The 23,982-nt window shown below is 48.0% G+C and overlaps 1 protein-coding gene across 19 annotated transcripts in view; it reads right to left on the bottom strand.

Moving 5' to 3' along the window:
- The window catches only part of DIP2A (disco interacting protein 2 homolog A), a 92,069-nt gene extending 68,886 nt beyond the window's left edge, over positions 1-23,183 (bottom strand). For 9 of the 19 annotated variants that reach the window (XR_009540843.1, XR_009540844.1, XR_009540847.1 and 6 more), the window contains exons 1-3: positions 22,887-23,183; positions 7,002-7,073; positions 2,100-2,219 (exon numbers count right to left, since the gene is read on the bottom strand). Coding sequence is in view for 7 of the 19 variants with exons in the window: in XM_060151150.1 (XP_060007133.1) it covers positions 2,100-2,219; positions 7,002-7,073; positions 22,887-22,977 (283 nt within the window). In the remaining 12 variants the exon portion in view is untranslated. Of the gene's footprint in view, positions 1-2,099; positions 2,220-7,001; positions 7,074-22,886 lie in introns of those variants that run through there. The other 10 variants (XM_060151145.1, XM_060151144.1, XM_060151146.1 and 7 more) reach the window with 6 other exon arrangements.
- Between the last annotated feature and the right edge of the window lie 799 nt (positions 23,184-23,982).

The following is a 23,982-nucleotide window of genomic DNA, read 5'->3' as shown; positions in this document are numbered from 1 at the left end:
AACTTGAGGGTCTAATAAAAATACTCCCAGACATACAACCGAAAACACTCATGAAAGACAGTGCTCAGGAAAGAGACAAACCTAGGAGCCCCTGCAAGAGATCTGGCTGTGACGGGCTGAGCACACACCTTAAACGTTACTGCTGCCTTAGAAACAAACAAAAACCTAAGTACAGATAAGACAACCAACAACTCAAAATCTAGACAATATCAACATTACAGGGTATAAAGCAACAGATCCAAGAAGCTCAACAAACCCCAAGCACAAGAAACAAAGAAAACTACACCAAGGCCCATCATAATCAAGTCACTCAAAACCAGTGACAAAGAGAAAAATCTTAAAAGTACCAGAGGGAAAAAAGGCACAGTACATACAAGGGAACAACAGTAAGGAATAAACTTGGAGGAATAACACTACTGATGTGAACGCATGATTGTTAAGCTACAACCATTAAGAGAGCCGGCTCTGCCATAACAACAGACGAATACATCAACAGAATAGAACAGAGTCCAGAAAGAGAGTCACACATGCGTGCGACCGCTTTTAGACAAAGGAGCAAGGGCATCGGGGACGACGGGATTACCACATTCAAAAAAGTAAGCTGTGCGCCATACCTTGAACCATACTAAAATTAACTAAAATCTAAATCATAGACCTAAAGCTAAAACCTAAAACTATAAAACTTCTAGAAGAAAACCCAGATAAGAATCTTTGTGACCTTGGGTTTGGCAAAGATTTCTTAGATGTGAGAACAAAAGCACTATTCATGAAAAGGAACTGATAAGCTGGACTTCATTAAAATTAAAAACTTCTGCTACAAAAGCCACTGTAAGAGAGTTCAAAGAGAAGACAAAGCCTTACGGAAAATATGAGCAAAGCACATTAATGATAAAAGTCTTGTTTTCAGAAAGTAAAGAATGAGAACCAGATACAGTTCACAAGGGCAGAAAGCAGGTCATCAACGTCAGTTACATGGAAATGGAGGGGGGACAGGGAGCGGGGAGATGAGGACAGGCAGGGACAGGAAGGAGACCTCTGGTGACCCTACTTACGGTGCGTGTACATGCGTGTGCTTTTGTACCCAGGGCTAAAGAAGATGGTATCAGTGGAATGTTGATGGGGCCGTTTCTAATATCCTATGTTACATGTATCACTTATGTAATCAGAAAAGAAACTATTATCAGCGTGAGGAAGTTTTTAAAAATGTATATTAAATTGGTAAGAAATTATCTGACCAAAATTTCTCAAATCACTTCATCACACTCCCATATTGACATAACATTTAAAAACTTAACGTTCTTTTTAGGTATTCTTAAAACAAAACGGCCATTTCTTTATCTCTCTTTAAAGTTTTTCTTTATACAAAGGTTTACTGAGAGAGTTTAAATACAAAGGAAATATACAATCACACAATGGTGAAAATGTTAAACAGGCAAAAGAGTGTTCAAAAGTTATCCATATGTAATCTATAATTGAAAGCACAAATTTTTTCAATGGATGTCCTGATGATTCAAATAAAATATCAGAGACAAATTTAAATATTTATAAAAGCACTAACAGAGTGGCAGAAATCTAATTAGAAGGAAATCTCCAAAATTAGAGAAAGAAAAAAATACTAAAACACCTACAGTAGTAAAGTGGTCCTTGATGCACAAATCCACCAATACCAACCCCAAAGATCTAGGTAGAAAAATGGACACAAACATTTACAGAAATTATTCTAATGGGGGAAGGAAGATTTAGCTTTCTCCTGAGATTCCTATAAGCATCCCCTAAGAAGAGAACACTTACACTCCAGGCTACATTAAAACATACTATATTATGTGGAAGTTATATTTTTTTCTTGAAAAATATGATGTGGTAAGTTATGGTTCAAGTGAAAATAATTTCCGAATGGGAGGGGAGTTTGGGGGAGAATGGATACGTGTATGTATATGTACAGCTGAGTCGCTTTGCTGTGCACCTGAAACTATCACAACATTGTTAATCGGCTATACCCCAGTATAAAATAAAAAGTTAAAAAAAAAGAAAGAAAGAAAACAATTTCCTCAGCGGAGACGTGGTGTCCGAGCAGAGGCCTGCAGGCCTCTGGTCCCTACCTGACCTGAAGCGCTCGTCCCGGGCGTGGCTGGGCCTCGTCTTCTGCTGTTCGGGCACGGGGGCCGTGGCTTGTGAGGGCCCGGGGATCCTAGTCTCTGCTTGTAGGGATGGATCTACTCCTGAAACACAGTTTTACAGGAGCACCTGCTGTGAACAATTTGCTTTTCCAATCATGGAAAAACCCATGTAAAACAGCCCACGCTTCCCGTCCACTGCTGCACAGCACCCGCTGCACGACCACGCACGCTGTGGTGGCCCCAACGCCAGAAGACCCTGAATTTGGAGGTCAGGGCGTAGACGTCAATGTCCGCTTCCAGTCCCACCACCCACAGCCCAGCGCAGCCCCGCGGCCTCACTGCCCACCGGCACCCAGCCGTCCTGGGCCCCGAGCTGGGCACGTGCGCACGCAGGGCCGGCTCTCTAGGGCCGGCTCTCCCTCCCCTTCAGTGTCCCTGGTGTCAGCAAGCCCAGTGGGAAACAGCCCACAAAGCCATCACTGGGGGTGTCGCCAGCCGCCCTCAGACACAGGGATGAAGACAGGTGCCAACCAACCCCGACGGGCGGCCGGCCAGCTCTCCACGCCCTGTCGCAGCCTCCCGGGCTCTCATGCCCACAGCCCCGACACCCAGGCCCTCGGACGCCACGTGCCACGGCGCACGAGCATGCAGCCAGTGTGGGCTGAGCCCTAGTTTGCTGGTATCTGAGAAGAGCACAAAGTGAAGCCTTCAGCTGGGCTTCAACAAAATAATCTGTTCAGTGTTTTAGCCTTTGTTTCAAGACATCTCCGAAAAATCACCTCCAGGGCCCCCAGCCCTTACCACTGCCCCAAAAGCAGCAGCCTATCCCCACCTGGGCCCGGGTGGGTCCTGACCTCCAACGCTGCTCGTGAAAGGCCACCTGGCCCCCAGCTCTCTGTGACGACACACAGAGAGGACAGAGGGGACGGGGGCCACAGGCGCTCGGCTGCCCAAGCCTCCCGGCACCGACGCCACCCCTGTGACTGAGGAGCCCCTAGAACACCAGCTCTGGCTCCGCAGGCAGGGAGGAGCTGCCCTCCGAGCCAGGCCAACCTGCAGGTTTGGGGGCAAAGCGCTGCTCTTGCTGTTGTTTTACCTACCAGGTTTGGGGTGTTAGTTATGCAGCACGAGAGGACAGCGACACCCCCTGGAAATCCATGTTCAGCTCTTCAAAGTGTGAACATATACACACATACACATACGCGACATACAGCAATACTGGTCAGCACTGCTTCTGGCTTTTTGCTTCTTGTGACTGGATAAAATTTCTTTAGAGTCCGTGACAGAGAACACAGAATCTTACGTGTTACAGACTATAACCAGGCATGCTGCTAAGTGACATATATGCATATGGACATCCTTACAGTTTTACTCCAAAATACAGTGCTTTTATTGAAATCGATTCATTTATTCAACGAAGATACAAAGCCCAGTGGGAAATCACTGGATAAGAGTAGGTATATTTTTAACAGGTATCAAGAGAGAACTTCTCAGAAAGGTCACAGCAATTCGCACTCCCGCAATGTGCTATTTCCCCACGTCTTTGTCAGCGATGGATGTTATAAGGTTTAGAATTTTGCCAATCTGACAGGAGAAAAATGGTTCACTAATTTGCATTCCCGTGTCTGCTAGTGAGGTTGAACATACTTTACTGTTTATTGCCCATCCGTATGTTCTCTTCTCTGAATTTCTGTTAATTCTATCCAGCTAAGGAGCCCCCCCAAGTGACCTGCAGGAAGCCTCGGCTCAGCTGGAGGTACCACCCTGGGCTGTGCTCGCACCCCAGGCCATGGCCAGCTGGTCGCAATCACTCTGCAGTTTTCATTTCTAGGGAGACAATCATAACCTGTTTTTTCTTCCAGGTCTCCTATCTTGTAACCCCCACTCGAAGGTTGTTCAAATGTTCTCTGGAGTTTTGTAGTATTTTATAATTACAAACATATTTAGAGCTTTAATCCTTCTAAAGCTTACGTTCGCTAATGGTGGAGAGGAAGAGGGTCCCACTGTTGCCTCCAAAGGGATGGCGCCGGTTACTAAATAAATCTTCCCTCCTTTGAATTGTCCCGAATCGTTTCTAGACGCCCCTCTCTTACACTGTTGGGCCTTCCACACCGTCCACCAACGCCCTGCGGTTGGGACTAGAAAGTGCGAGCAAGCGGGCTGAACACCATGAAGCCCAGGCCTTTCTCACTGGCTCCTTCCCAAAAGTGTACTGGCTACTTGAAGAACTTTTCTCCTTCAAGTGGGTTATTACTTCCAATGCCAGGTTTCAGGAAAAAAAAATCAGCCACTGGTATTCAGAATGGACTACATTTTGTTCACACATTAATTTGGAAACTACTACTTTTATAATATTAAATTTTTCCATTTAGGATATTGGTATATTTCTTCATATTTTAGGGTCTTGGTTATTTCTTTCAAACGGACTGCATGATCCTAACATAGGTCCTGTGGCTTTCTTGCTAAATGTATTAAAAACATTTGATAGTTTAGTGCCATTACGAACGTGAGTTGTTTTATAAAGAGCAATATTGCCAGAGAAAAGTTATTGATTCTTGCATATCTGTCTCCTATCAAACCAAAGCTCTTACTAATTCTAATAGCTAAGTAAGGAGTCACCTAGGTTTTCAAGGTATAAAATAACAGCACCTGTGCAAGGATGGCATGCTGCGCTCTCTAACACTCGCCTGCCTTGTCTGTCTGTGGCGCTGCACAGGCACTGGCCACCCTGACGGAGGGCCTGGAAGTGGCATGGCGGGCATGGCTGCCGCTGAGGAAAGGAAGTACGATGCCACATGAACGCCTCGTTGGACAGCTGCTGTTGATGCCTGGCAAATGGGCTTCAAGATGTTTTCTTTAATAGTTTCCTCCAATTGTACTCAATTTTAGTTGTTTTTCCTTTATTTTGATGGATGAATGTCAGTACATAAAGCACCTCCTCAGTATTCTTCTTGTTACTGATTTATTGTAAAATATATCGTACCGATACAGGCAGAATAAAGCATGTATTCAGTTCAAAAATTATTATACAGAAAAAAACTCAATGTAACAACTGCAGCAGTTAAGAAATAAACACTCATGTGCCTTAGAGCTCCTTGTGGCCCCCTCCAGTCTCCACACACACGGAAATGCCACACTCACTTCAGGGAAGACCACTTCCCTCCTCCTCTTTCTTTACCAGCTACAAAAAGGTTTGAGAAATGGCAGTTCGGTGGTTTTTTTAGTTTTACAGGCTATATCCCCGTGTAATCATTTTATCACTCCCCGTTACGTTTATGAGATTCATCCTTGCTGACACACGTATGCATCCTGCTGATGGATGTTTGAGCACCTGGCAGTTGAGAGAAAACAATGAACATTCTTCTGCACAGAACAAGAACAGGGTGCAGGCATGCAGAGTTTCTCCAGGGCATGCGTGTCCCTGAAGGAGAGCTGCCGGCTGCCTCTGCACCTCTTCAACTCTGCCAGGTCCCACGAGCTGTGCACACCCGTCTGAATCCTCTCCAACAGCCCAAGGTTTAATGTGCATCTCTCTGACTGCTACCAAGCTTAGGTAAGTATCTTTTCGTTTGCTTGCTGGCTATTAGGGTTTCCTCCATTTTCCTACTGGGCTTTTTAAAAAATCATGTTGGGGGACCTTCTGGCTCTTTAAAGTTGAAATTAATTAAAATTAAATTAAAAATTCAGTCTCTCAGTCACACCACCACACTTCAACTGCTCAGGGGCCACACGTGGCAACTGGTCAGTGTACCAGACAGTGGAGCTACAGACCATTCCCACTATCGCAAAGGGCTCTGCTGATGCTGCTGCCTTGCAGGCTCGGAAAACTAGTCCTTTTCCTGTTATTTGTGCTGGGGTTATCTCCTCCCACGCTGTGGCTTGTCTTTAGTCTCTTCATGGGGACTTGCGATAGAATAAAATTCTCAACTTTAACACACCCCGATTTACCAATTTTTTCCTTTACAGTTGCTGCTTATTGGTACCTTTAGGGACTTGAGAAATCCCTCCTATTTAGAGACGGTGGCCGTTTTCCTGTGCGGTCTTCCAAAGGTGCTATGATTTTTGCCTTTCTCATTTAGGCCCTTAATATCTGGTTTCCGTGTCCTAAGGAGCTGCGCCAGCACCGGGAGCGGCAACAGCACCTCCACCGTAAGCCTGGTCTCCACAGCGGCGCATGTCTGTCTGGGCCCATGATCTGCTCTGCATTCTAGCCGTCTTCCCTTGTGCCAAACCAGGCTGTCTTAATGACGACGGCTTGATATTAACTCTTCGTACCCTAATCAGCAAATCCTCCCCCCTCATTCTTCTTTCTTATCATATTTTGAATCCCTTGGCCCTTTAAACTTGTATATACATTTTTTTTTATAAACCTTTCTTTTTTTTTTGGCTGTGCCGCATACGGCACATGGGGTCTTAGTTCCCTGACCAGGGATCGAACCCGCGCCCCCTGGAGTGGAAGGGCAGAGTCTTAACCACCGGCCTGCCAGGGAAGTCCCAAACTTGTATATAAATTTTAAAATTAGCTTGTTAAATTCCACCCCCAACAACTCTGTTGAAACACTGAATGTGCACGCTACAGATCAATCTAAGGTGGGAAGAACTGACATCTTTATAATATTGGTTCCAAACCTAAGTAAGGAAATGTTCCTTACTAAAACCATAAAAATAATCATGGTCTATGATCATAAAAATAAAAGAAATCCTATTTGGGAATGAAATCTACACCAAACCAGAGATATAAATTATACTCTATGCCTTTGGATTTTATAATCTTATAGTAGACATGCTATTTGCCCAGACCTTCTCAATAAAATATGAAACTACCAATGTCAAGCTCTAAAATCAAATTTTAAATCGGTTTTACGAGACGCGTGCTGACCTTACCTTGAGCGAGTGGTACATAACGTGCAAGCAGCTTTCCCCTTTTCTTTTCATATCCTTTTTGAGTGATGTCACCTAAAACAACAATGGAAAAATAGAATTACATTTCTTCTGAAGTTCCCAAAATTTTTTAATTAAAAATTCATTCATAATGGAAAAACTGGAAACACTTAGGTCCTTCAACTGGTGATTGGATAAAGAAAGCATGATGCATCCACACAGTGGAATGCTAATCAGCAGTAAAAAGGAACAAGCTATCGACAGACAACAATCTGGGTGGATCTTACACGCATATTGCTGAGTGACAGAAGCCAGACTCAGAAGGCTACATGCCGAATCATTCCCGTCACAGGACATTCTGGACAAGAGTCAAAACTGCAGAGACTCCGAGGCCATGCCCCAGACCGACAGAATCTGCATCTGCATTTTACCAAGATCCCCAGGTGACTTGTGCAGGTTCAAGCTGCGGAAGTACTGGTGTAAGGGACCCACAGGAAACCAACCCTCGCAGGCCACGGGGTGTCCCTGGGCCAGCACTCGGGGAATAGGACCTAAAGAAGAACAGCCTAAAAATGAATTAACCTACCCAGAAACAGGGCAGGAAATGTGTCTGCAGGGAAACACTTCTCAGTCTAAGCACAGCAGCTGGTTTCCTGGATAACTTGGAGCGCTCAGGGCAGATCCAGCATGTCTGGGAGACTTTATTTCGACCAGAAGCATGTATCACAGTGTCCACGAGTACCTTGCACTTTGGGTGAGTGGTCTTCAACAGAAATCTTCCAGTGCTCTGCAAGCCCTCCTGGCACCCACTCCGCGCCCCTCCTGCCCCTGCCCCCCGCCCACCCACCCCAAACAAACAGGCAAAGTGGTGAGGCCACTGCACAGAGCCTCCGCTTTGAGGACTGCGCACCCAGTCGGGCGCCCACAGAGCCGCTCCCGGTTGCCACCGACACCCTTTGACTCGGCCTTGGTCTGCACCTGACCCCCCACCAACCCCACACAAAACTATTCTACTGCCTTGTGGGCCTTTTAATTTGAATATGTTCTGCAAAACATATCCTGCCTTGTGTCTGTGTATCTTTACTCTACCTGAATGACATCATATAATAAATCTCACTCTGTTGTCAATTCTTCACTAAGCACTTCGTCTTTATCATCACCCAATCTGTGATGTAATGAGCACACCTAATCCACTGCTGACTGCAGTGGCCCGTGGGCTGCGCTGTCCTTGTCTTACACTCACTGGACACTCACAGACCCTGACTGGATCCAGGATATGATTGTATGATTTTGCTTACTGAGTTTCAACTTGTGAACAAATTTAAAGCACATGTGTTTTTTTTAAACAATATCTACTAAAAAATTTGTTTCCTCCAGAACATATGAAAATATGTAATTAAGACAAATTTAAATGAAAACAATATTGCAACACTAAACTAAAACAGATAAATCCTCATTTAAAGCAGAGCATTGGATTTTGCAGGATATTTTTTTCAATTTTTTTAAAATTAATTTTTATTGGAGGACAGTTATTTACAATGTTGTGTTAGTTTCTGCTGTACAGCAAAGAGAATCAGTTACACATATACGTATATCCACTCTTTTTTAGATTCTATTTCCATATAGGTCATTACAGAGTATTGAATAAGGTTCCCTGTGGTATATGGTAGTTTCTTATTAGTTATCTACTTCATATATGGTAGTGTGTATATGTCAATTCCAATCTCAGAATATTTTAAAATTAAGTACTCATTTTCTAGAAACTGTCTCTTCTCATGTTCCCGTTTCAAATGAACGCTTACATGGTGAAGGTACCAAGAGCATTCAGAAAGGAAACGTGCTAACTCCCAGTTTGGTGCTCATGATATCCTGAAAGCTGCCCAAACCAACTGAATATAACCCGCTACACATTTCCGCGTGTAACCAGTTAGCATATTTTCAAGTATCCAATGTAGACACCAACCTGACACACCTCTGAATGCAAAGCTTCCAGCCACAGACAGCAAAATGGAATCCAAAACAGACTCCAGGGCAAAACTAATGAACTAATAAAGGGACTCACATCCAAGATTTCTGACCCCAGGTTCGGTAAACGCTAGAGAGAGACCAACAGCAGAGCAAGCTCCTCAGTCTGCTGCACAGAACCGGGATGACCCTGACCACCAGCCAGAGGGAATCCCAGACACAGTGGAGGTCTCCCCTGCGAGGGCACCCCGGCCCCAGGGCGATTTTGGAAACACACCAGGCCATCGGCAGAAGGTGCCTCTCTGGTGGCCTGTGGGCAGCTGCTCTCACGAATGCTCCAGGCAGGGGCACGATGTGTGGCTCGGGTTGACCTCCACGGCCACAAACCAAATCCACTTTGGATTATAAAGGCAAAACCCCGAATGCTATCATCATGTCTCTACCTCAGCAACACAATTTCTAAAGACCTATTCTCGAAGGCACTCAGTAGCTCCTTAAGGTCACGTGAACGAGGACAGGCGGTGCACATTACATGTAACAGCAAAGTATGTGAGAAAACCTAACTGTCCATGAAAACAAGTAGGAAGAAGTGAATGTGATGCCATACCTCACTACTACAGGATACTGTGAGTCCTAAAAAATACTCTGGTACTTGAGGGGGCGGGGAAGGGGTGGGTATCACTTACACGGGATCCATGATATCCTACTGAGTAAAAACAGCAAGCTGAAAAACAATGTACATATGAAATGATGTAATTCTGATAAAAATTAAAAAATAAAACTATATTCACATGCATGTAGGTATATATATTTCTGTATGTGCACGAAATGTCTGGAGGCGTACCCAACAAATTATTAGCAGTGGTTACCTCTAGGAAGTGATTTATTTATTTGGCTTGGGGTGGGTGTTAGATTTCGCTTTTTACTTCATGCACTTTTGAACTCGTTAAATCTTTTAACACAATAATCATATAATCTTTTATAATTAAGAATATATGGAATATGGTTTGATAATGTACTATGGCTATATAAGATGTTACTGTGGGAAACTGAATGAATTCTATGTACTATTTTTGCAATTTCTTATGAGATTAAAATTATTCCAAAATTAAAAGTTAAAATATACGTGAGAGAGACTATGTAAAATTGGTGTTATTTCTTTTTTAAATGTTTGATAAATTTTGTCAGTGAAACCATCTGGGCTTGTAGATTTATTTTCCAGGTTTTTTTTTTCCTTCTCTCTTTTGCTTTATTTTACTTTTTTTAGAGCAGTTTAAGGGTCACAAGCAAAATTGAGGGCAAGGCACAGAGAGTTCCCATCCATCCCCTGCCCGCCACATGCACAGCCTCCCCCAATATCAACATCTGCCACCAGAGTGGTGCATTTGTCACAGATGATGAGCTACGCTGACATGTCATCATCACCCAAAGCCCATATGGTTCACTCTTGCTGTCATACATTCCGTGGGCTTGGACCACCGTATAATGACATGTATCTATCATTACGCTACCATACAGAGTATTTCACTGCCCTAAAAATCCTCTGTGCTCTGCCTATTCATCCCTCTCCCCACCCCCTGAACACCTGAACCCCTGGCAACCACTGAGCTTTTTTACTGTCTCCATAGTTTTCCAGAATAGTTGGAATCAGTAGCCTTTTCAGATTGATTTCTTTCACTGAGTAACGTGCATTTGAGATTGTTCTGTGCCTTTTCTTGGCTTGATAACTCATTTCTTTTTAGTGCTAAATAATGTTCCATTGTCTCAATGTAAGAGTTTATTTATCCATTCAACTACTGAAGGACATCCATCTTGGTTGCTTCCAAGTTTGAATGAATAAATGAATAAAGCCCCTATAAACAGCCACGTGCAGGTTGCTTTTAAACATCCCTTGGTGAGATAAAGCGACACTATGGTATGATTCACACTGGATGCTCATAACCAGAACGCAGAACACTCTTGCAGCTGAAAGGAGAACTTAAATATCATCCCCTCCAGGGTTTCCCAACTTTTCAGCTGCACAGCTTCCACTCGAGCGAACTCTTTTGAGGAATGTGAGTGAGAAACTGTGCTGCTGAGGCAGCGGCGGGCCTGCCCTCTGGGCACCCCTTCCTCCCAATGCAGTGGCGTGGCGGACTCCGGAAACCCCTGAGAAAGGCACCCTCTCCTCCCCAGTGCAGAGGCTTCCCCGCCTCAGCCCTGCCTCCCCGCTCCCGCCCCGACCTTGCTCACTGTGCCGACCGACCTTTCTGACTTTCCAGAATCTAGACTGCTGTCAATTTCCTTTCAATTTTTAAAACTGCTACCATTTCCGTGACATCTGGGGAAGGAGAGTCATCTTCACCTGATGACTGGTCATGCATATTGACCTAGAAAATCCTCCACCCCAAGTAAATGCTCCCTGGCTAGAGACCCTCTCCAGCCTCTGTGCACAGAGGCCCAACCCCTGCTCTGCTCCTGCTGTGGTGTCTTCCTTCTTCAGTCTCCTCTGTGGTCTCCTCGCTCTGCCTTTCCCTCTGGGGCTTGAGTCCCTCGAGGGTTTATCCTAGGCCTCTTTGCATTTTTCAGTTCTCCAGACGGGGCAATTGTTGTACCAATGACTTCCAAATTTCTACTTCCAGACTAGCCCTTTCTAAAAGTGCCTGTCCTACACACCCAAATGTTCCCTGGACACCATCCCTCAGATCTCCCAGAGGTGCCTCACGCTCAACAGGTATGAAGCAGATGTGTTCTTCCCGTGTCCCACATCTTCAGTGAAGAGACCCATCATCTCCCCAGCATTCATTTCAGAAACTCGGGAGTCATCCTAGAGCCCCCCGATGAGGGGTCATCCTCCGACGTGCCCCTCTTCACACCAAGGCTGCTGCTTCTATTTCAGAGCACTCTCCCCAGCCCACTGGCTCAGCCTCCAGCCAGGTCAGCACGGTCTCCTGCCCTGGAGCACGGCAACATGCTCTTTAACGTTTCTTATCCCAATGTCACACTCATCCAAACCACTCTCTACATGCCACCAGAAAAATCATTCTAAATCTGAGAGAGAGAGGAGTAAAGAGAGACAGACAGAGATCACACAGGAATATTTCAATTGCTGCTTAATACCTTAAAACTCCGCCGGCTCCATCATTTATTAAGGAAGACCTGCTTAAAATAAAGCACCCAAGGGTAACCACTCCCTTAGCCCTTTTTCAAAAACAGAAAATTGGCCATCTCTCTTTTCAAGATTTTGTGGGTTCTTGAACGCACACACTCATTTTAATCTTCTCCCACTGTTGAGAGCTGGGGTAGAAGACTGCATAAGGTATACGTTGATGGCATTCTTCTTTTTTAATACAATGCCTTTAGCAGACCACACACTTTGCTGTGTTGTCCAATACAACAGCCACTAGCCATATGTGGCTATTTAAATTTTCATTAATTAAAAGTAAATTAAATGACTATTTAGTCCCCCAGGCCCACCAGCCACATTTCAAGTGTTTAATGCCTCAAGTAGCCAGTGGCTACCACACCGGACAGCACAAAACATTTCCACCACCACAGAAGGTTCTACTGTGCCTGTCACCTCACATCTACAACACCCACCTGGCTGCAGGCAGCATGTGAGTTTGTTCCAACACTGGTCTAGACTCCAGAGTCCGGTCCAAATTCCTCTCTGGCATGCATAAATCCTCCCGTGAGGAGCCCCGTCCTTCCAGCCTGCTCTCCCACCACTGGCCAGGGGGACACTGTCTGGACCCCCAGCTCACTCAGCTCTGGCTCACCCTCCTCTGCCCAGCACGTCCTTCCGTGCTCTTCTGCTCCACCCTCCTCACACGTGCCTTCAAAACAAAGCTGGAGGAAACTCTATTTCCTGCTTGCCCAGCTCTGACGGTCACTCCCCTTTTAGCGCCGACTGGGCCCGCACACTTCACCGCACTGCCAGTTCACGCGTCTGTCAGCCCCGCTAGGTCATGAGCCTTTCTACTCAGTCTGCTGAAGGTTGCTGAAGGACAGGATGACACGCCGAGGGTCTTAGCCTGCTCGGGCCGCTATACCAAAATGCCACAGGCTGGGTGGTCTAAACAACGGTTCTGGAGGCTGGACGTCTGAGATCCACGTGTCGCAACAGGGCTGGTCCCTCCCACGGCCTCTCTCTTCGTGTACAGACAACCGCCCACCTGGGTCATCACGTAGTCTTTCCCGTGTGTGTGCGTGTCTCTCTCTCTCTCTGAGGACACGGCTCCTAGGGGATTGGGGACCCACCCTTAGCACCTCATTTAACCTTAATCACCTCCTTAAAGGAATATAGTCACACTGGGGGTTAGGGCTTCGACATATCAATTTGGGGGGCACAGTTCAGTCCATAGCACCAAGGCTATCTGACGATGAGATGAGAATCTCTATTTCTATAACATTTCTATGACCTTCATTTCAAAACGATCCTAGTTTTAGTGTTTCCTAGCTGTTTCCTGAAAACAGCTTAGCCTCCTTCATCTTTAGAGGTAACCTAAGGACACAAACCCGTGAGTTATGGAGGAACTTACTAGGACATGCTCTTTTGAGTTGCCTGTTCTCAACAAGCATAAGCATAGCTTTTGACGTTTCAGATACTCAGTTTAAAGGTTCTTTACCAAAGACCCTGTAGAAAATTTGTGAAGTCTGAAAGGGAATAAAAGTTCCTTCTCTGTTTCCAAAATGGTAGTCTTAAATCACGAATAGTCAGTGTAGACTGAAGGAACAGGATTTCTATTCTTTCCTTACGGCTGAATGACACAAAGCCAAGTCTGAATGGAAACCCCTGCGTGATCACTGTACCCCGGCGATTACTTGAAGTGCTGCCCCAAGAATGCAGGAACTCTCAAAACACAGGCCATTCATCTCCTGTGTGAAAAGTGGGAAGGGAGCCCTTGGGGGGCATCACTCCAAAAGATTCTTCATCAACAGATGACAGAGGTAACAATGTTTAGGGTTTCCTTCCCTGACCACAGAGGTTTTTCTTTGCCAAATAGTACCTAACTTCCTAGTCATTTTAATGCAGAAGCACAACACCAGAAATGTTTGATAGCTTACGGGTATACAGACCGATCCACAAGGGTTATGCTGGTCTCACTCAGAAGCAGCTCACTGCAAACAAAATGCTCCAGGAAGAGCCTGTCTTAAGGACGTGCCAGCAGTGCGTTTCCCACTCCCACCACCCTGCTTCCTCCCCCCTTTCCTCGGCCGTGTCATAGCAGAGTGACCAAATGCTTTGTAGGCACTCATTTTATATTAAATGGTGTATATCATGTCAGTTAAAAGATGAAAGAGAGATATGTCTTCAAAATTACAAGTCTCTGGGTCTTTCCAACTAAGACGACGGAGCACTCACCCTGGAGCCCGACGACGACACCTGCGGGGATGCCCCATGGGGGTGCGGGCCGCATCGGCAGGCAGGGACTCCACCCCCGGGCCCTGCTCCGCGAGGACTCTTCACCCCAGCAGAGCAGTGCCCCCGCCCTGGTCTCTTTTCAGACTCTAAGTCCTGAATGTATATTGATCTCACTTTGCGAGGCTGACGGTCAAAGGAGGGCAGGGAACTGAATGACCACAGAGGCTGCCACGAGTGCACGACTCAGACCCACACGCCTGGGCTGAGGCCTGCGCCAGGCGGCTGTCCCCAGAAGGGCACTGTGCCCCGACACACCCGCTCCTTCCTGCCCGCCAGCCGAGGAAAGGGCCTGGCCAGACTGGCCAGTGCCGAGCAGGACGGCAGTCGCTCTCCCCCAGGTGCTGCGACTGCCGAGGGGGAGACAGGACCCTCACGTCTCCATCCCGCGTCCTGGCCCGTGTGTCACATGGGAAGCATTTACTGCACAGGGTAGCAGGCGCGCCCCTCCAAGTCATCCCAACACAGCGGAACGATGGAGCAGACTGGCTGGGGTCCCCACCTCGCTCACCACGCCACTCTCTGCCTTCAGCTTCATCGTAGGCAACCAGTTCACTGCCAGGACAGAGATCGGCATGAGGCACCTGCCAGACCACGGCCCTCCTCCACGGAGCCCCACCCCCCGGATAAACACTGATACTGCGGAGGCACAAGGGGCCCTGGGGAATCTCCTCCAGCCGCTGCTCGTCCCCCTCTGCTACACACACACACACACACACACACACACACACACACACACACACACACACACACACACACACACACACACACACACACACACACACAGTCCTCACCAGCCCTGGGGCCTCCCCACCTGCAGAGCCCTCCCCTCAAACAAACCTCCCAGCAATGCAGTTTCTCCCTGGATTCAAAGGCCCTCCTCGGGGAGGCCTCCCTTGCCCACCCTGGGAAGAACTGCAGCCCCCCCGCCCCAAGTCTACAAGCGTTTCCTCCCCGTCCCTCTTCCCTCCCGGTTTCTCTCAACGCACTTATCGAAATCTAATGTTGCGTATGTTTTTATTCATCTGGCCGTCTGCGCCCCCCACTGAGGACGCACGTCTGTGAGGGTAGAAATTTCTGTCCTGTAACACCTCCATGCGGCCACCTCGCACACGAGTCACGGCCCTTGTGTTCGCGCGAGCTCTTCTGCGAATGAAGGAGCAGCCATGCTTTCCCTCAGCCCGGCCCTCCCCGGCCCCTCCCATCTCACGGGGCACACGCAGCAAATCATGGCGCTCAGTCCTGACTCCTGGCCACCCTCCAGCAACAGCGACAGCGATGCCCTCAGTCCTGCTCCGGACCCGCCTCCGATCCAGCCACGTTTCAGCCCTGTAGCCGCTGCCCTGCATCCGAGCACGTGCTGCCGCAGCGCCTGCCCTGCAGCTGGCCTCGGGCTCACTCTCCCTCCTCCCAGCAGCCAAGGAGTCTTTAAGGGCACCAGTGGTCAGAGCAGCAAGAGCTCCAGCGGCTCCTCAGCGCACTTGGCGCAGAAGCCCAGGGCCCAGCACACCCGCCCGGCCGGCCCGGGCTGCCTTCCTGGCCCGTCTCCCAGGGCCTGCCCCTCGCGCCGTGACTCGGCAGGCTCCCTCCTCTGCGGCCCCGGCCCAGCCAGCCCGCCAGCCGCGACTGCTCCCTCCCCGGCCACAGGGACGGCTCCTCCTGACCCAGTCTAAGGCTACCTCCCCAAGGGCCCAACCTCCCTTTGTCTGCCAGGTGTTAACAGAAGGCAAATGGACAGAGCAAATGGCGCCTTTCTTTACGACAGAGCCTGGAAGTGTAACAGGTCAATGGACATGGCCGATACTTCGGCAGCTCTGGTGCCTGGGACACCGAGGAGAGCAAGGTGGGCTCGGCCCCTGCTCTGGTGAAGCGTCACGATGGCCAACTAAGCCAGAGCTGGCCGCGGCCAAGAGAGTCCTGAAAGAGTAAATAGGTCAGTTCAGTGCACGATGACCACCAACTACGTGCCGGGTACCACCGCGAAGGGCAGACCATCGACAAGGGAGACACACACGTAAACCAGAACACCAAATAAACCAGCCCTCCCAACACGGGTCTAAACCCATGACCCTGTAGGCAGTTCAGGTCCTCCAAGAAGCACACATCATGACAGGATCAGACGTGAAGAGATTTAGGTGGGAAAATGGGGAGGGCCCCAGAGGAGGCTGGCGAGCTGTCGGGTGTGACTGCAGAAGGAAGAAGAAAGGCAGGCGGGTGGGGCAGGAAAAGTCCTAGACTCCAGGCAGCCCTAGGAAAGTTTCAGGCCACGTGGGGTCCTTGAGCCAAGGTCCCTATTGGGAGTCACAGCTTCCCAGGCATGCAGCAGCTGCTGTACTCCTGGGGCAGGAGTCGTGACCTCAGTTGTGGTCAGTGTGGACCCAGACCCCAGCAGGGAGGGCCCAGGGGGATCACGGCCACTGCGGCGCCGGATTAGACTGGGGTCTTGGAGCTCCACGCGGCGGGGCCAGACTCCCAGCGCACTCATCTCAGCCGCTTTTCCTCCTAGGAGTTCAGAGCAACAAAGACCACATCCTGGTTCAATGGCTCCCCGAGGCACAGGTCAGTCCTCCCAGGGCTTCACTGAATCTGAAAAACTATTATCAAAAAGCTAAGTATTCAAGCCAATTACGGAGGATTCTTGATTTAAAACTGAGAATAAGCACCACGCGTGGGTCACTCTTCTATTAATTCAGCAAGCGCTCAGTAAAACGCCTAAAATGTGCTAGGCGCTGAGGACATGATGATGGGCAGATCAAACTTCCTCTGGAATTGCTCCCTATGAAGTGGCAAAGAAAAGCCAAACAAACAATAAACACAGAATTGGATAAATCCTGTAAGAATGACACAGTAAGTGCTACAGGGACAAAAAGTTAGGCACCTAACTTTGAGCGGGCTGTTCTCAGAGGAAGGCAGAGCTTCAAAGAGAAAGTGAATTTTAAACTTAAGTCTTAAAACGAAGGAAGGAATTCAACACGTACAGAGAGTTGGCAATGAACAGCATGTGCAAAGTTTTACGATATTAATGGAAATCCTAGTATTGATATTCTTTTAAAAATTTATAAATCAATATTCTTTAAAAAGACAGCTGCACTAGGATGATTTGCTATAGAAAGAAAAACATTCTAAAGGGAATACACCTGAATCATGATGATGGATTTTGCATAAAGTGGGATGGATGTACAAGCAGCTAGTCAGTAAGTACAATTTTTAAAGATTTTCAAACATATGTTTTATAAATTGAAACATCTGATTTCCCTTAAAAATATAAACAGAAATCACATTATACCAGGCAACAGCTAAAAAAATGTTACACAAAGTAAAAGAAAAATACCTCTCATTGGTTCTCCCTATTCCAGTTCATCCTCCGCAGAAATTGCAAACTGTGCCAAACGGGAGGTTAAAGGCACTGACTCTCCAAGTGGGGAGATTGTTAGTAAAGCATCTGGAATGGCGAACCCGAGTACCAGGGGACGAAAAATGAGATGCGTTTTAGATGTTGACATCTAGGTATCTCCTTAAAAGCCCTGTTAGTGTTACGTGGTCTGGTGGTTCTCAAAGGTGTTGCCCGCAAGAACCCTTCACACGCTTAAAAATTATTGAGGACCCCAAAGAGCTGTTGTTTCTTTGTGAGTTATCAATGTTTACCATATTAGCAATTAAAACTATGCAATTTTTAACATTTAATTAATTTAAAAAATTTTATAATAAACCTACCATGTTAACATAAGTAATATTTTAAATTAAAAAAATAATAGATTTCCAAAGCATTTAGTGAGTACAGGTATTGTTTTACTTTTACATGCGTCCTTAATATCTGGCTTCTTAGAAGACAAGTGGATTCTCATATCTGCTTCAGCATTCAGCTGGCTGCAGGATATGTGGGTTGAAGTCTATGAAGCAAATCCTGTCTATGAAGTCTATGAAGCAAAGCCTCACACACACATGGGTTAGAAAAGGGAGGAGTATTTCAGTAGCCTTTTCAGATCACTGTGGACATTCTGCTTTATACCACACCAAAACTAGGCAAGTGGTAGTTTCTTAAATGACAGCTGCAATGTAGAATCTAAAACCTTGTCAATGAACTTTTCGTACTGCAACTTTTCATTGCAATCTATTGGTATATATTTGAATGGATCTTTTACCCATGCACAAATCTGTAACATGATACGCTGTTCATTTGGAAAATGCTGGTTCACAGAATTACGCAGCTCTTCCTAACGTTGACACATTTCACTAAATAATATCAATAACTCACATTCATTAATATTGCCACTGATCCCATCAAAGTAAGTCGTTAAGTACTGAGAGGCTGTCAAGCTCTTGGTAGCAGACAGAAGCTTTAAATTTTTATATTTTTGCTTGAAAGCACAAATATTATCATTGGCTACAATTTCTGACAATCGTTCTTCATTTCTCAGAAAACATCCACCACATACCCAACTCTGAATAACTGTAGCTTGTCTGTCACTCACTTTTTCAAGTAAAAATCACGCTCCACAACAAACGTGGCCCATTTGTTCTGCAGCTCAAACTGCACGACAGAGCCGTTCACAGGCTCTGGACCTCTCAGTGTGGCAGATGTGCTTTACGTGCACCTCCCATTCCTCACGAGGAGACTAGAACAAGTACTCAGGGTTGAGATTTAAGAAAGTTAACTGTTACTGCTTCAGCAAGAAAGGATATGTCTAAGTCAAAGTGGCACTGTTCCTACTGCAAGTGGGGAGGTGGTGAAGAATGCACTGATCAGTGTGATTTGGGGCCCTTGCCTCACAGTTTCTGCCAAGGCACCAGTAGTTTTATCCATCACTGCTCCTGCACCATCAGTACAAACATGGAAAACAGAAATGACGTCTTAGTATTATTATAAAAAGACAGTTTTCCCTCATAGGCCCCCAGCAACGGTCTTAGGGAGCCCGGGAGGTGTGTGAACCACGGTATGGGAACCACGGGCAGATTATTTCTAGAAGAAAACACAAGAAATGGATACCACGGGCCACATCTGGGAAGATGCCAGAGGTAGGAGGGATGCTCACTCCAGCCTACATTTCCTTTAAATTGTTTCATTTCTCTGCAATGTGTATCTACGTTCCTATTTTAATACAACATTGTGCAAAGCCTTATGGTCAATGGAGAAACAACGCTAAACCTGACCACTACAGCCAAAACATTACCTAGCACCCAGCAGGTACGCAATAATTACTGAATGAATGAATATATATAAATAACAAATGCAAAAAACAAAAGGTGGCAAGAACTCCAAAAGAGGGGGCAGGGTGATGAGAATTATGAGAAAGGAGCCTCATCAGAGAGGATCAGGAAAGGGTCACATAAGACACTTGGGCTGGGCTTTGACAGATGAATGGAATTTGGACATGAGAACTTTAGTATACCACAGAATATTTAGGAAGCACAACAAATGTTTATCGATGTGAAGGCAATGTCGGGCTGTCATTTTGAAAACTAGAGAATTATCAATATATCACAAATTTTAGAAATTAAAGACATTTAATGAGGAAAAACGCTTTTTGTGAAAAGAAGTCCCTTCCTCTACATCCACAAATGGAGCTTTTCCCCTTTCTGGTCGACTCCATCCAGGCTGGAGCCCCTGCACTGTCAAACTGCATGAAAACAAGAAACAGACTAAAGTTAAAGCTACAGAATAGACCTATTAACCAGAATGAAAAAACAGGAGTGGGATAAATGTAACCTATTGTGTAGGAATTTCCTCTCTAAACCTCTGCAGGCAACTAAAACAAAGAACAAACTTCACACCATCACCCTTGGTTTTTTGTGGGTTTTTTTTTTCAGGTTTACAAAAAATTTATTTGAAACAACAGAGATTTCCCACACATCCCCTACTGTTTACATCTTGTATTACTGTGGTACATACGTTCTAACTGATGAATAAAATTGATACGTTATTATAACCGAAGTCCGCAGCTAACATTAGGGCGCACTCTTCGTGTTGTACAATCTCTGGGCTTTGACGAACGTGGAATGACTTGTATCTACCATTACTGTATTGTACAGAACAGTCGCGCTGCCCTAGAGATCCCCTGTGCTCCGCCTGTTCACCCCGTCATCCTCGTTTAAAGCAGTTCAGCAGCAACAGCCCCAAGACACTGTTCGGCACCAAAATTAGTTGTGAGGCAAATCGAAGGTAATTTCAGACAGTAATAGGCAAAGTGTAAATGTTTGGGAATTAATTCTTTCAAAAAAATCAAGATTATACCTCTAATAACCTCATTTTCATGCACAAACATTCTGATCCGCTTTGAGGAGCCACATACGTGAATTCTTCTGAGTATGTTCACGGGGTGGGGGGGCTTCTAAGAAGAGTGAGGCTCTGTGTACCTCCACCCGTCACCCTCAACTTCATCTGAAGAAGACCCCTGAGTCAGGACGGGCAAAGCAGCCAGGAAAGCTAGGGCGCAAGAGCACCGTTGTGCCTGTTTCCCTCTGGAATGAGAAAGTCCACAGACCTGCTCTATGGGGAGAAATGAGTGCCTCCAAAGACAAGAACCATCCCTGAGGGTGAACCCCAATTTCAACAGTCAGTGAGAATCCAGTGAGGATGCTGGAGAACAAGGCCACGTGCGAGTTATGAATAAAGGCAGGGGTGTATTTTCTCCTAGTCAAGGCCGGGTACAGGCTGAGGGGACATCGTGAAGGCTTCTCCAGGTTACCCCGGTATCTGACAATGACCCCTGTCTCCATGTGGGCAGCGTTTTGTCTGTGTTAAGCTCCCTCCTCCCTCCAACCTGCCTCGTACGATGTCATCTCGAAGTTTTAAGCAACTCCTCATTCAGACAAATGTGAGTGCCATGAAGGCACCCTATTCCGACTTGACTTTATTCTAACTTAGAAGTTTCTCTCAAACGGTGGGGGGAGGGGAGCCGGGGGAGAGACATAGCACGTAGGGCAAAGGGAGACCCACTTTCTACTTCTACTTGATGAAAATATAAAAATGATAATGACAATGACACGAACTTTGGTTGCTTTAGGAGTGTGCTTCATTAATAACACCTTCCTTTAATTACGTAAATAAAACCTCACCGGTGTGGGCGTGGGACAGAGGCCGGGGCTCCTGCCTCCTTGGCTGCACCGCACTCTGCTGTCCCTTCCCCTCAACACTGTCTTCTCCTTCCTCAGCTTAAGCTACGCTTCCAGGCTCCTATCCACCTATGCGTAATCTTGTACCCTTCACCCAACTGTACATCCTCTACATGTGTCTAAAATGACAGCAGCATAAAAGGATTCAATAGAGAAGCATTTCTTTTGTTGAAGTACTTGTCTTTATGTGTGTTCTGTCACACAAATCATGAAGCTCTCAATCTTATCTGTCAACTCCTAGAAAGACCTTCAACATCCAACCACAAAACAACAAGGAATTGAGGAAATAACTAATACACTGGGGAAGAAATTAAGAACAATCTGCAAAAACATATTTGAAATTGTGTAAAATCTAAACGGCATCTATATGATTTTTCTCTCGATGAAGAACTATGACAAACTCAGGACAGTAGTTACTGTCAGAACCATTCCTAATCTGAGTTTTTCAGATTTTCCAGGAGCACCTAATCACCAAGAATTCTCAAATCCACCCTTTTCCAATTGCACTTCCATTAAAAAAAAAAAAAAAGCCACATGTCACAGAACGTTTAAAAATTTGGATGTTGAATTCAAAGCGGTTGCATGTAAATGCTGTATTATCTGTAAAACAAAGATAACGATGGCACCTACCTCCCGAAGGCTGGTCAGCAGTCACTACAGTCCGGGGCATATTTATTAGACAGTGGTAACAAGTCACTACCCCAGCCGGAGCGAAACTTGAACTGGGTTCAGACTATGGAGTAAATGGCTGCTGACAGTTGAAAACGCATTTAAGTGTCAAGAACAGTTAAGCCTTTAGTTGCTTCTCTTCAACGGCTACGAGGCCTCCCTGATCCCGGACAAGAACTAACTCTGTGCGCCGACAGCCACGCGGAGTTCAGGACACGAGCCTTGGGGTAACAGACGAAGGGGTAACACCACCCACGCCTCTGAGGCCTAATCACTCAGTCTATTTTAAACAAACAACCACTTATTGAATATGCTTTTTAAATTTTTAAAAGTTCCCTAAAAGGGGCTAACAACCTCGTTCGAAGTGTTCAGTGCTTTGCACCTGCTAAGGCATTAGGCTCATACGGGCGCCGAGAGGCAGGTGCTGCGACCACCCCGTCTCAGAGGAGGAAACCGAGGCACGCGGGGCTGCAGCCGGCGCGACTGCCAGGGCGTTGACCCGCAGCCCTCGGCTGGGACAGCCCGCTCGGACAGCCCGCTCGGACAGAACGGTCATCCCCGTCCAGGTTCCCGCGCCTTAGGCCAAACCACCCAAAGCGCGGCCACCCGCCGGGAGCCGGAAGCCTGACGGGGGTCGGGGTTCGGGCGTGAGGGCCGGGCGGTGGTCCCGGGCCCGCGGAGGGTCGGGCGAGGGTCTGGGAGGAGGGCCGGGCGGGGGTCCCAGGCGCCGGGCCGCTCACCTTCCGACAGCTCCAGCTCCAGCTCGGCCAGGCTCTCCCGCACCTCGGCGGGTAACGGCACCGCCTCCAGCGGGCACCCGCGCTCGGCCATGGCCCCGCCGAAGGACGGCCGGTCGGCCGGCTCGACCCGGGCGGGGTCGGGGTCTGGGTCGGGCCGCGCCGAGCCGAGGTGGCGGCACTGGCGGCGGCTACGTCGCTCCCCTCTGCCCGGCGACCCGCATCGGCCCGCGGGGATCGCAGGCGGCGGTCAGGGGCGCGGCCCCGGCGGCTCCACAGAGGCGCGGGCACGAGCGCGGACGGCTCCTCTGGCGCCGCCACCGCCCCGCGCGCCCCCGACCGCCCGGCCGACCCTGTACGGAGCGCGCGTGCGCGGCGGGAAGGGCAAGACGGGTAACGCGGCGAGTCGCCTGCCAGTTGGGAGGCCGGGCCCGCCCAGCAACACCAGAGGCTCGCTCCCATTGGTCGCGAGGACGCGGCGAGGCCGCTCCGGGCTCCCATTGGGAGAGCAGGGAGAGCGTCACTCCCGAGAGGCTCTGCGCCGAGGGTTTGGATCGCCGACAGGCAGGAACGCGGCCTCGCCTCTCAGCGCGGTCACCTCAGTGTTGGGGTTGCGGGCGCGAGACGCCCCTCGCCTCCGGTGTTGGGGTCGCGGGCCTCAGGGGGGCGTCCGTCCACGGCGACCCTGCAGGCCCTGGTCTGGTGTCCGCGCGGACGCTGAGGGTTCGGGGTGCGCTGGGCTTGCGCTGGGGCGGGCGGGGGGCGTCCACACGCTTCCTCCCCAGCACGCGTGGGCCTTTTCACGACTCTCGGGAGTGAGCAGGACACCCTGGGCACCTTTGGACGTCCTTCGTAGACGCGCTGTGACGTGTGTGTTAGCCCATGTGCTTTTCAAAACAGCCTTGGAAGGAGCTCCAGCAGCCGTTTCAGACCGTGGGGTGACCTTGGGAAGTGCGAGGACAGACATGAGGGAACTACAGACGTCCGGAGCCTTGGGGGCTGGCGGAGCTGAACTGAGACCCCCCCGCCCCCTCCACACACACACCGGGAATCCTGAGGGAGGTGATCCCCGGTGTCGGCGGGAAGCGTAGCTGCCAGG

This window comes from Lagenorhynchus albirostris, chromosome 5, assembly GCF_949774975.1.
Source record: "Lagenorhynchus albirostris chromosome 5, mLagAlb1.1, whole genome shotgun sequence".
In the NCBI taxonomy this organism is placed as follows: domain Eukaryota; kingdom Metazoa; phylum Chordata; class Mammalia; order Artiodactyla; family Delphinidae; genus Lagenorhynchus; species Lagenorhynchus albirostris.
This window is presented reverse-complemented; position numbering and strand designations above follow the sequence as displayed.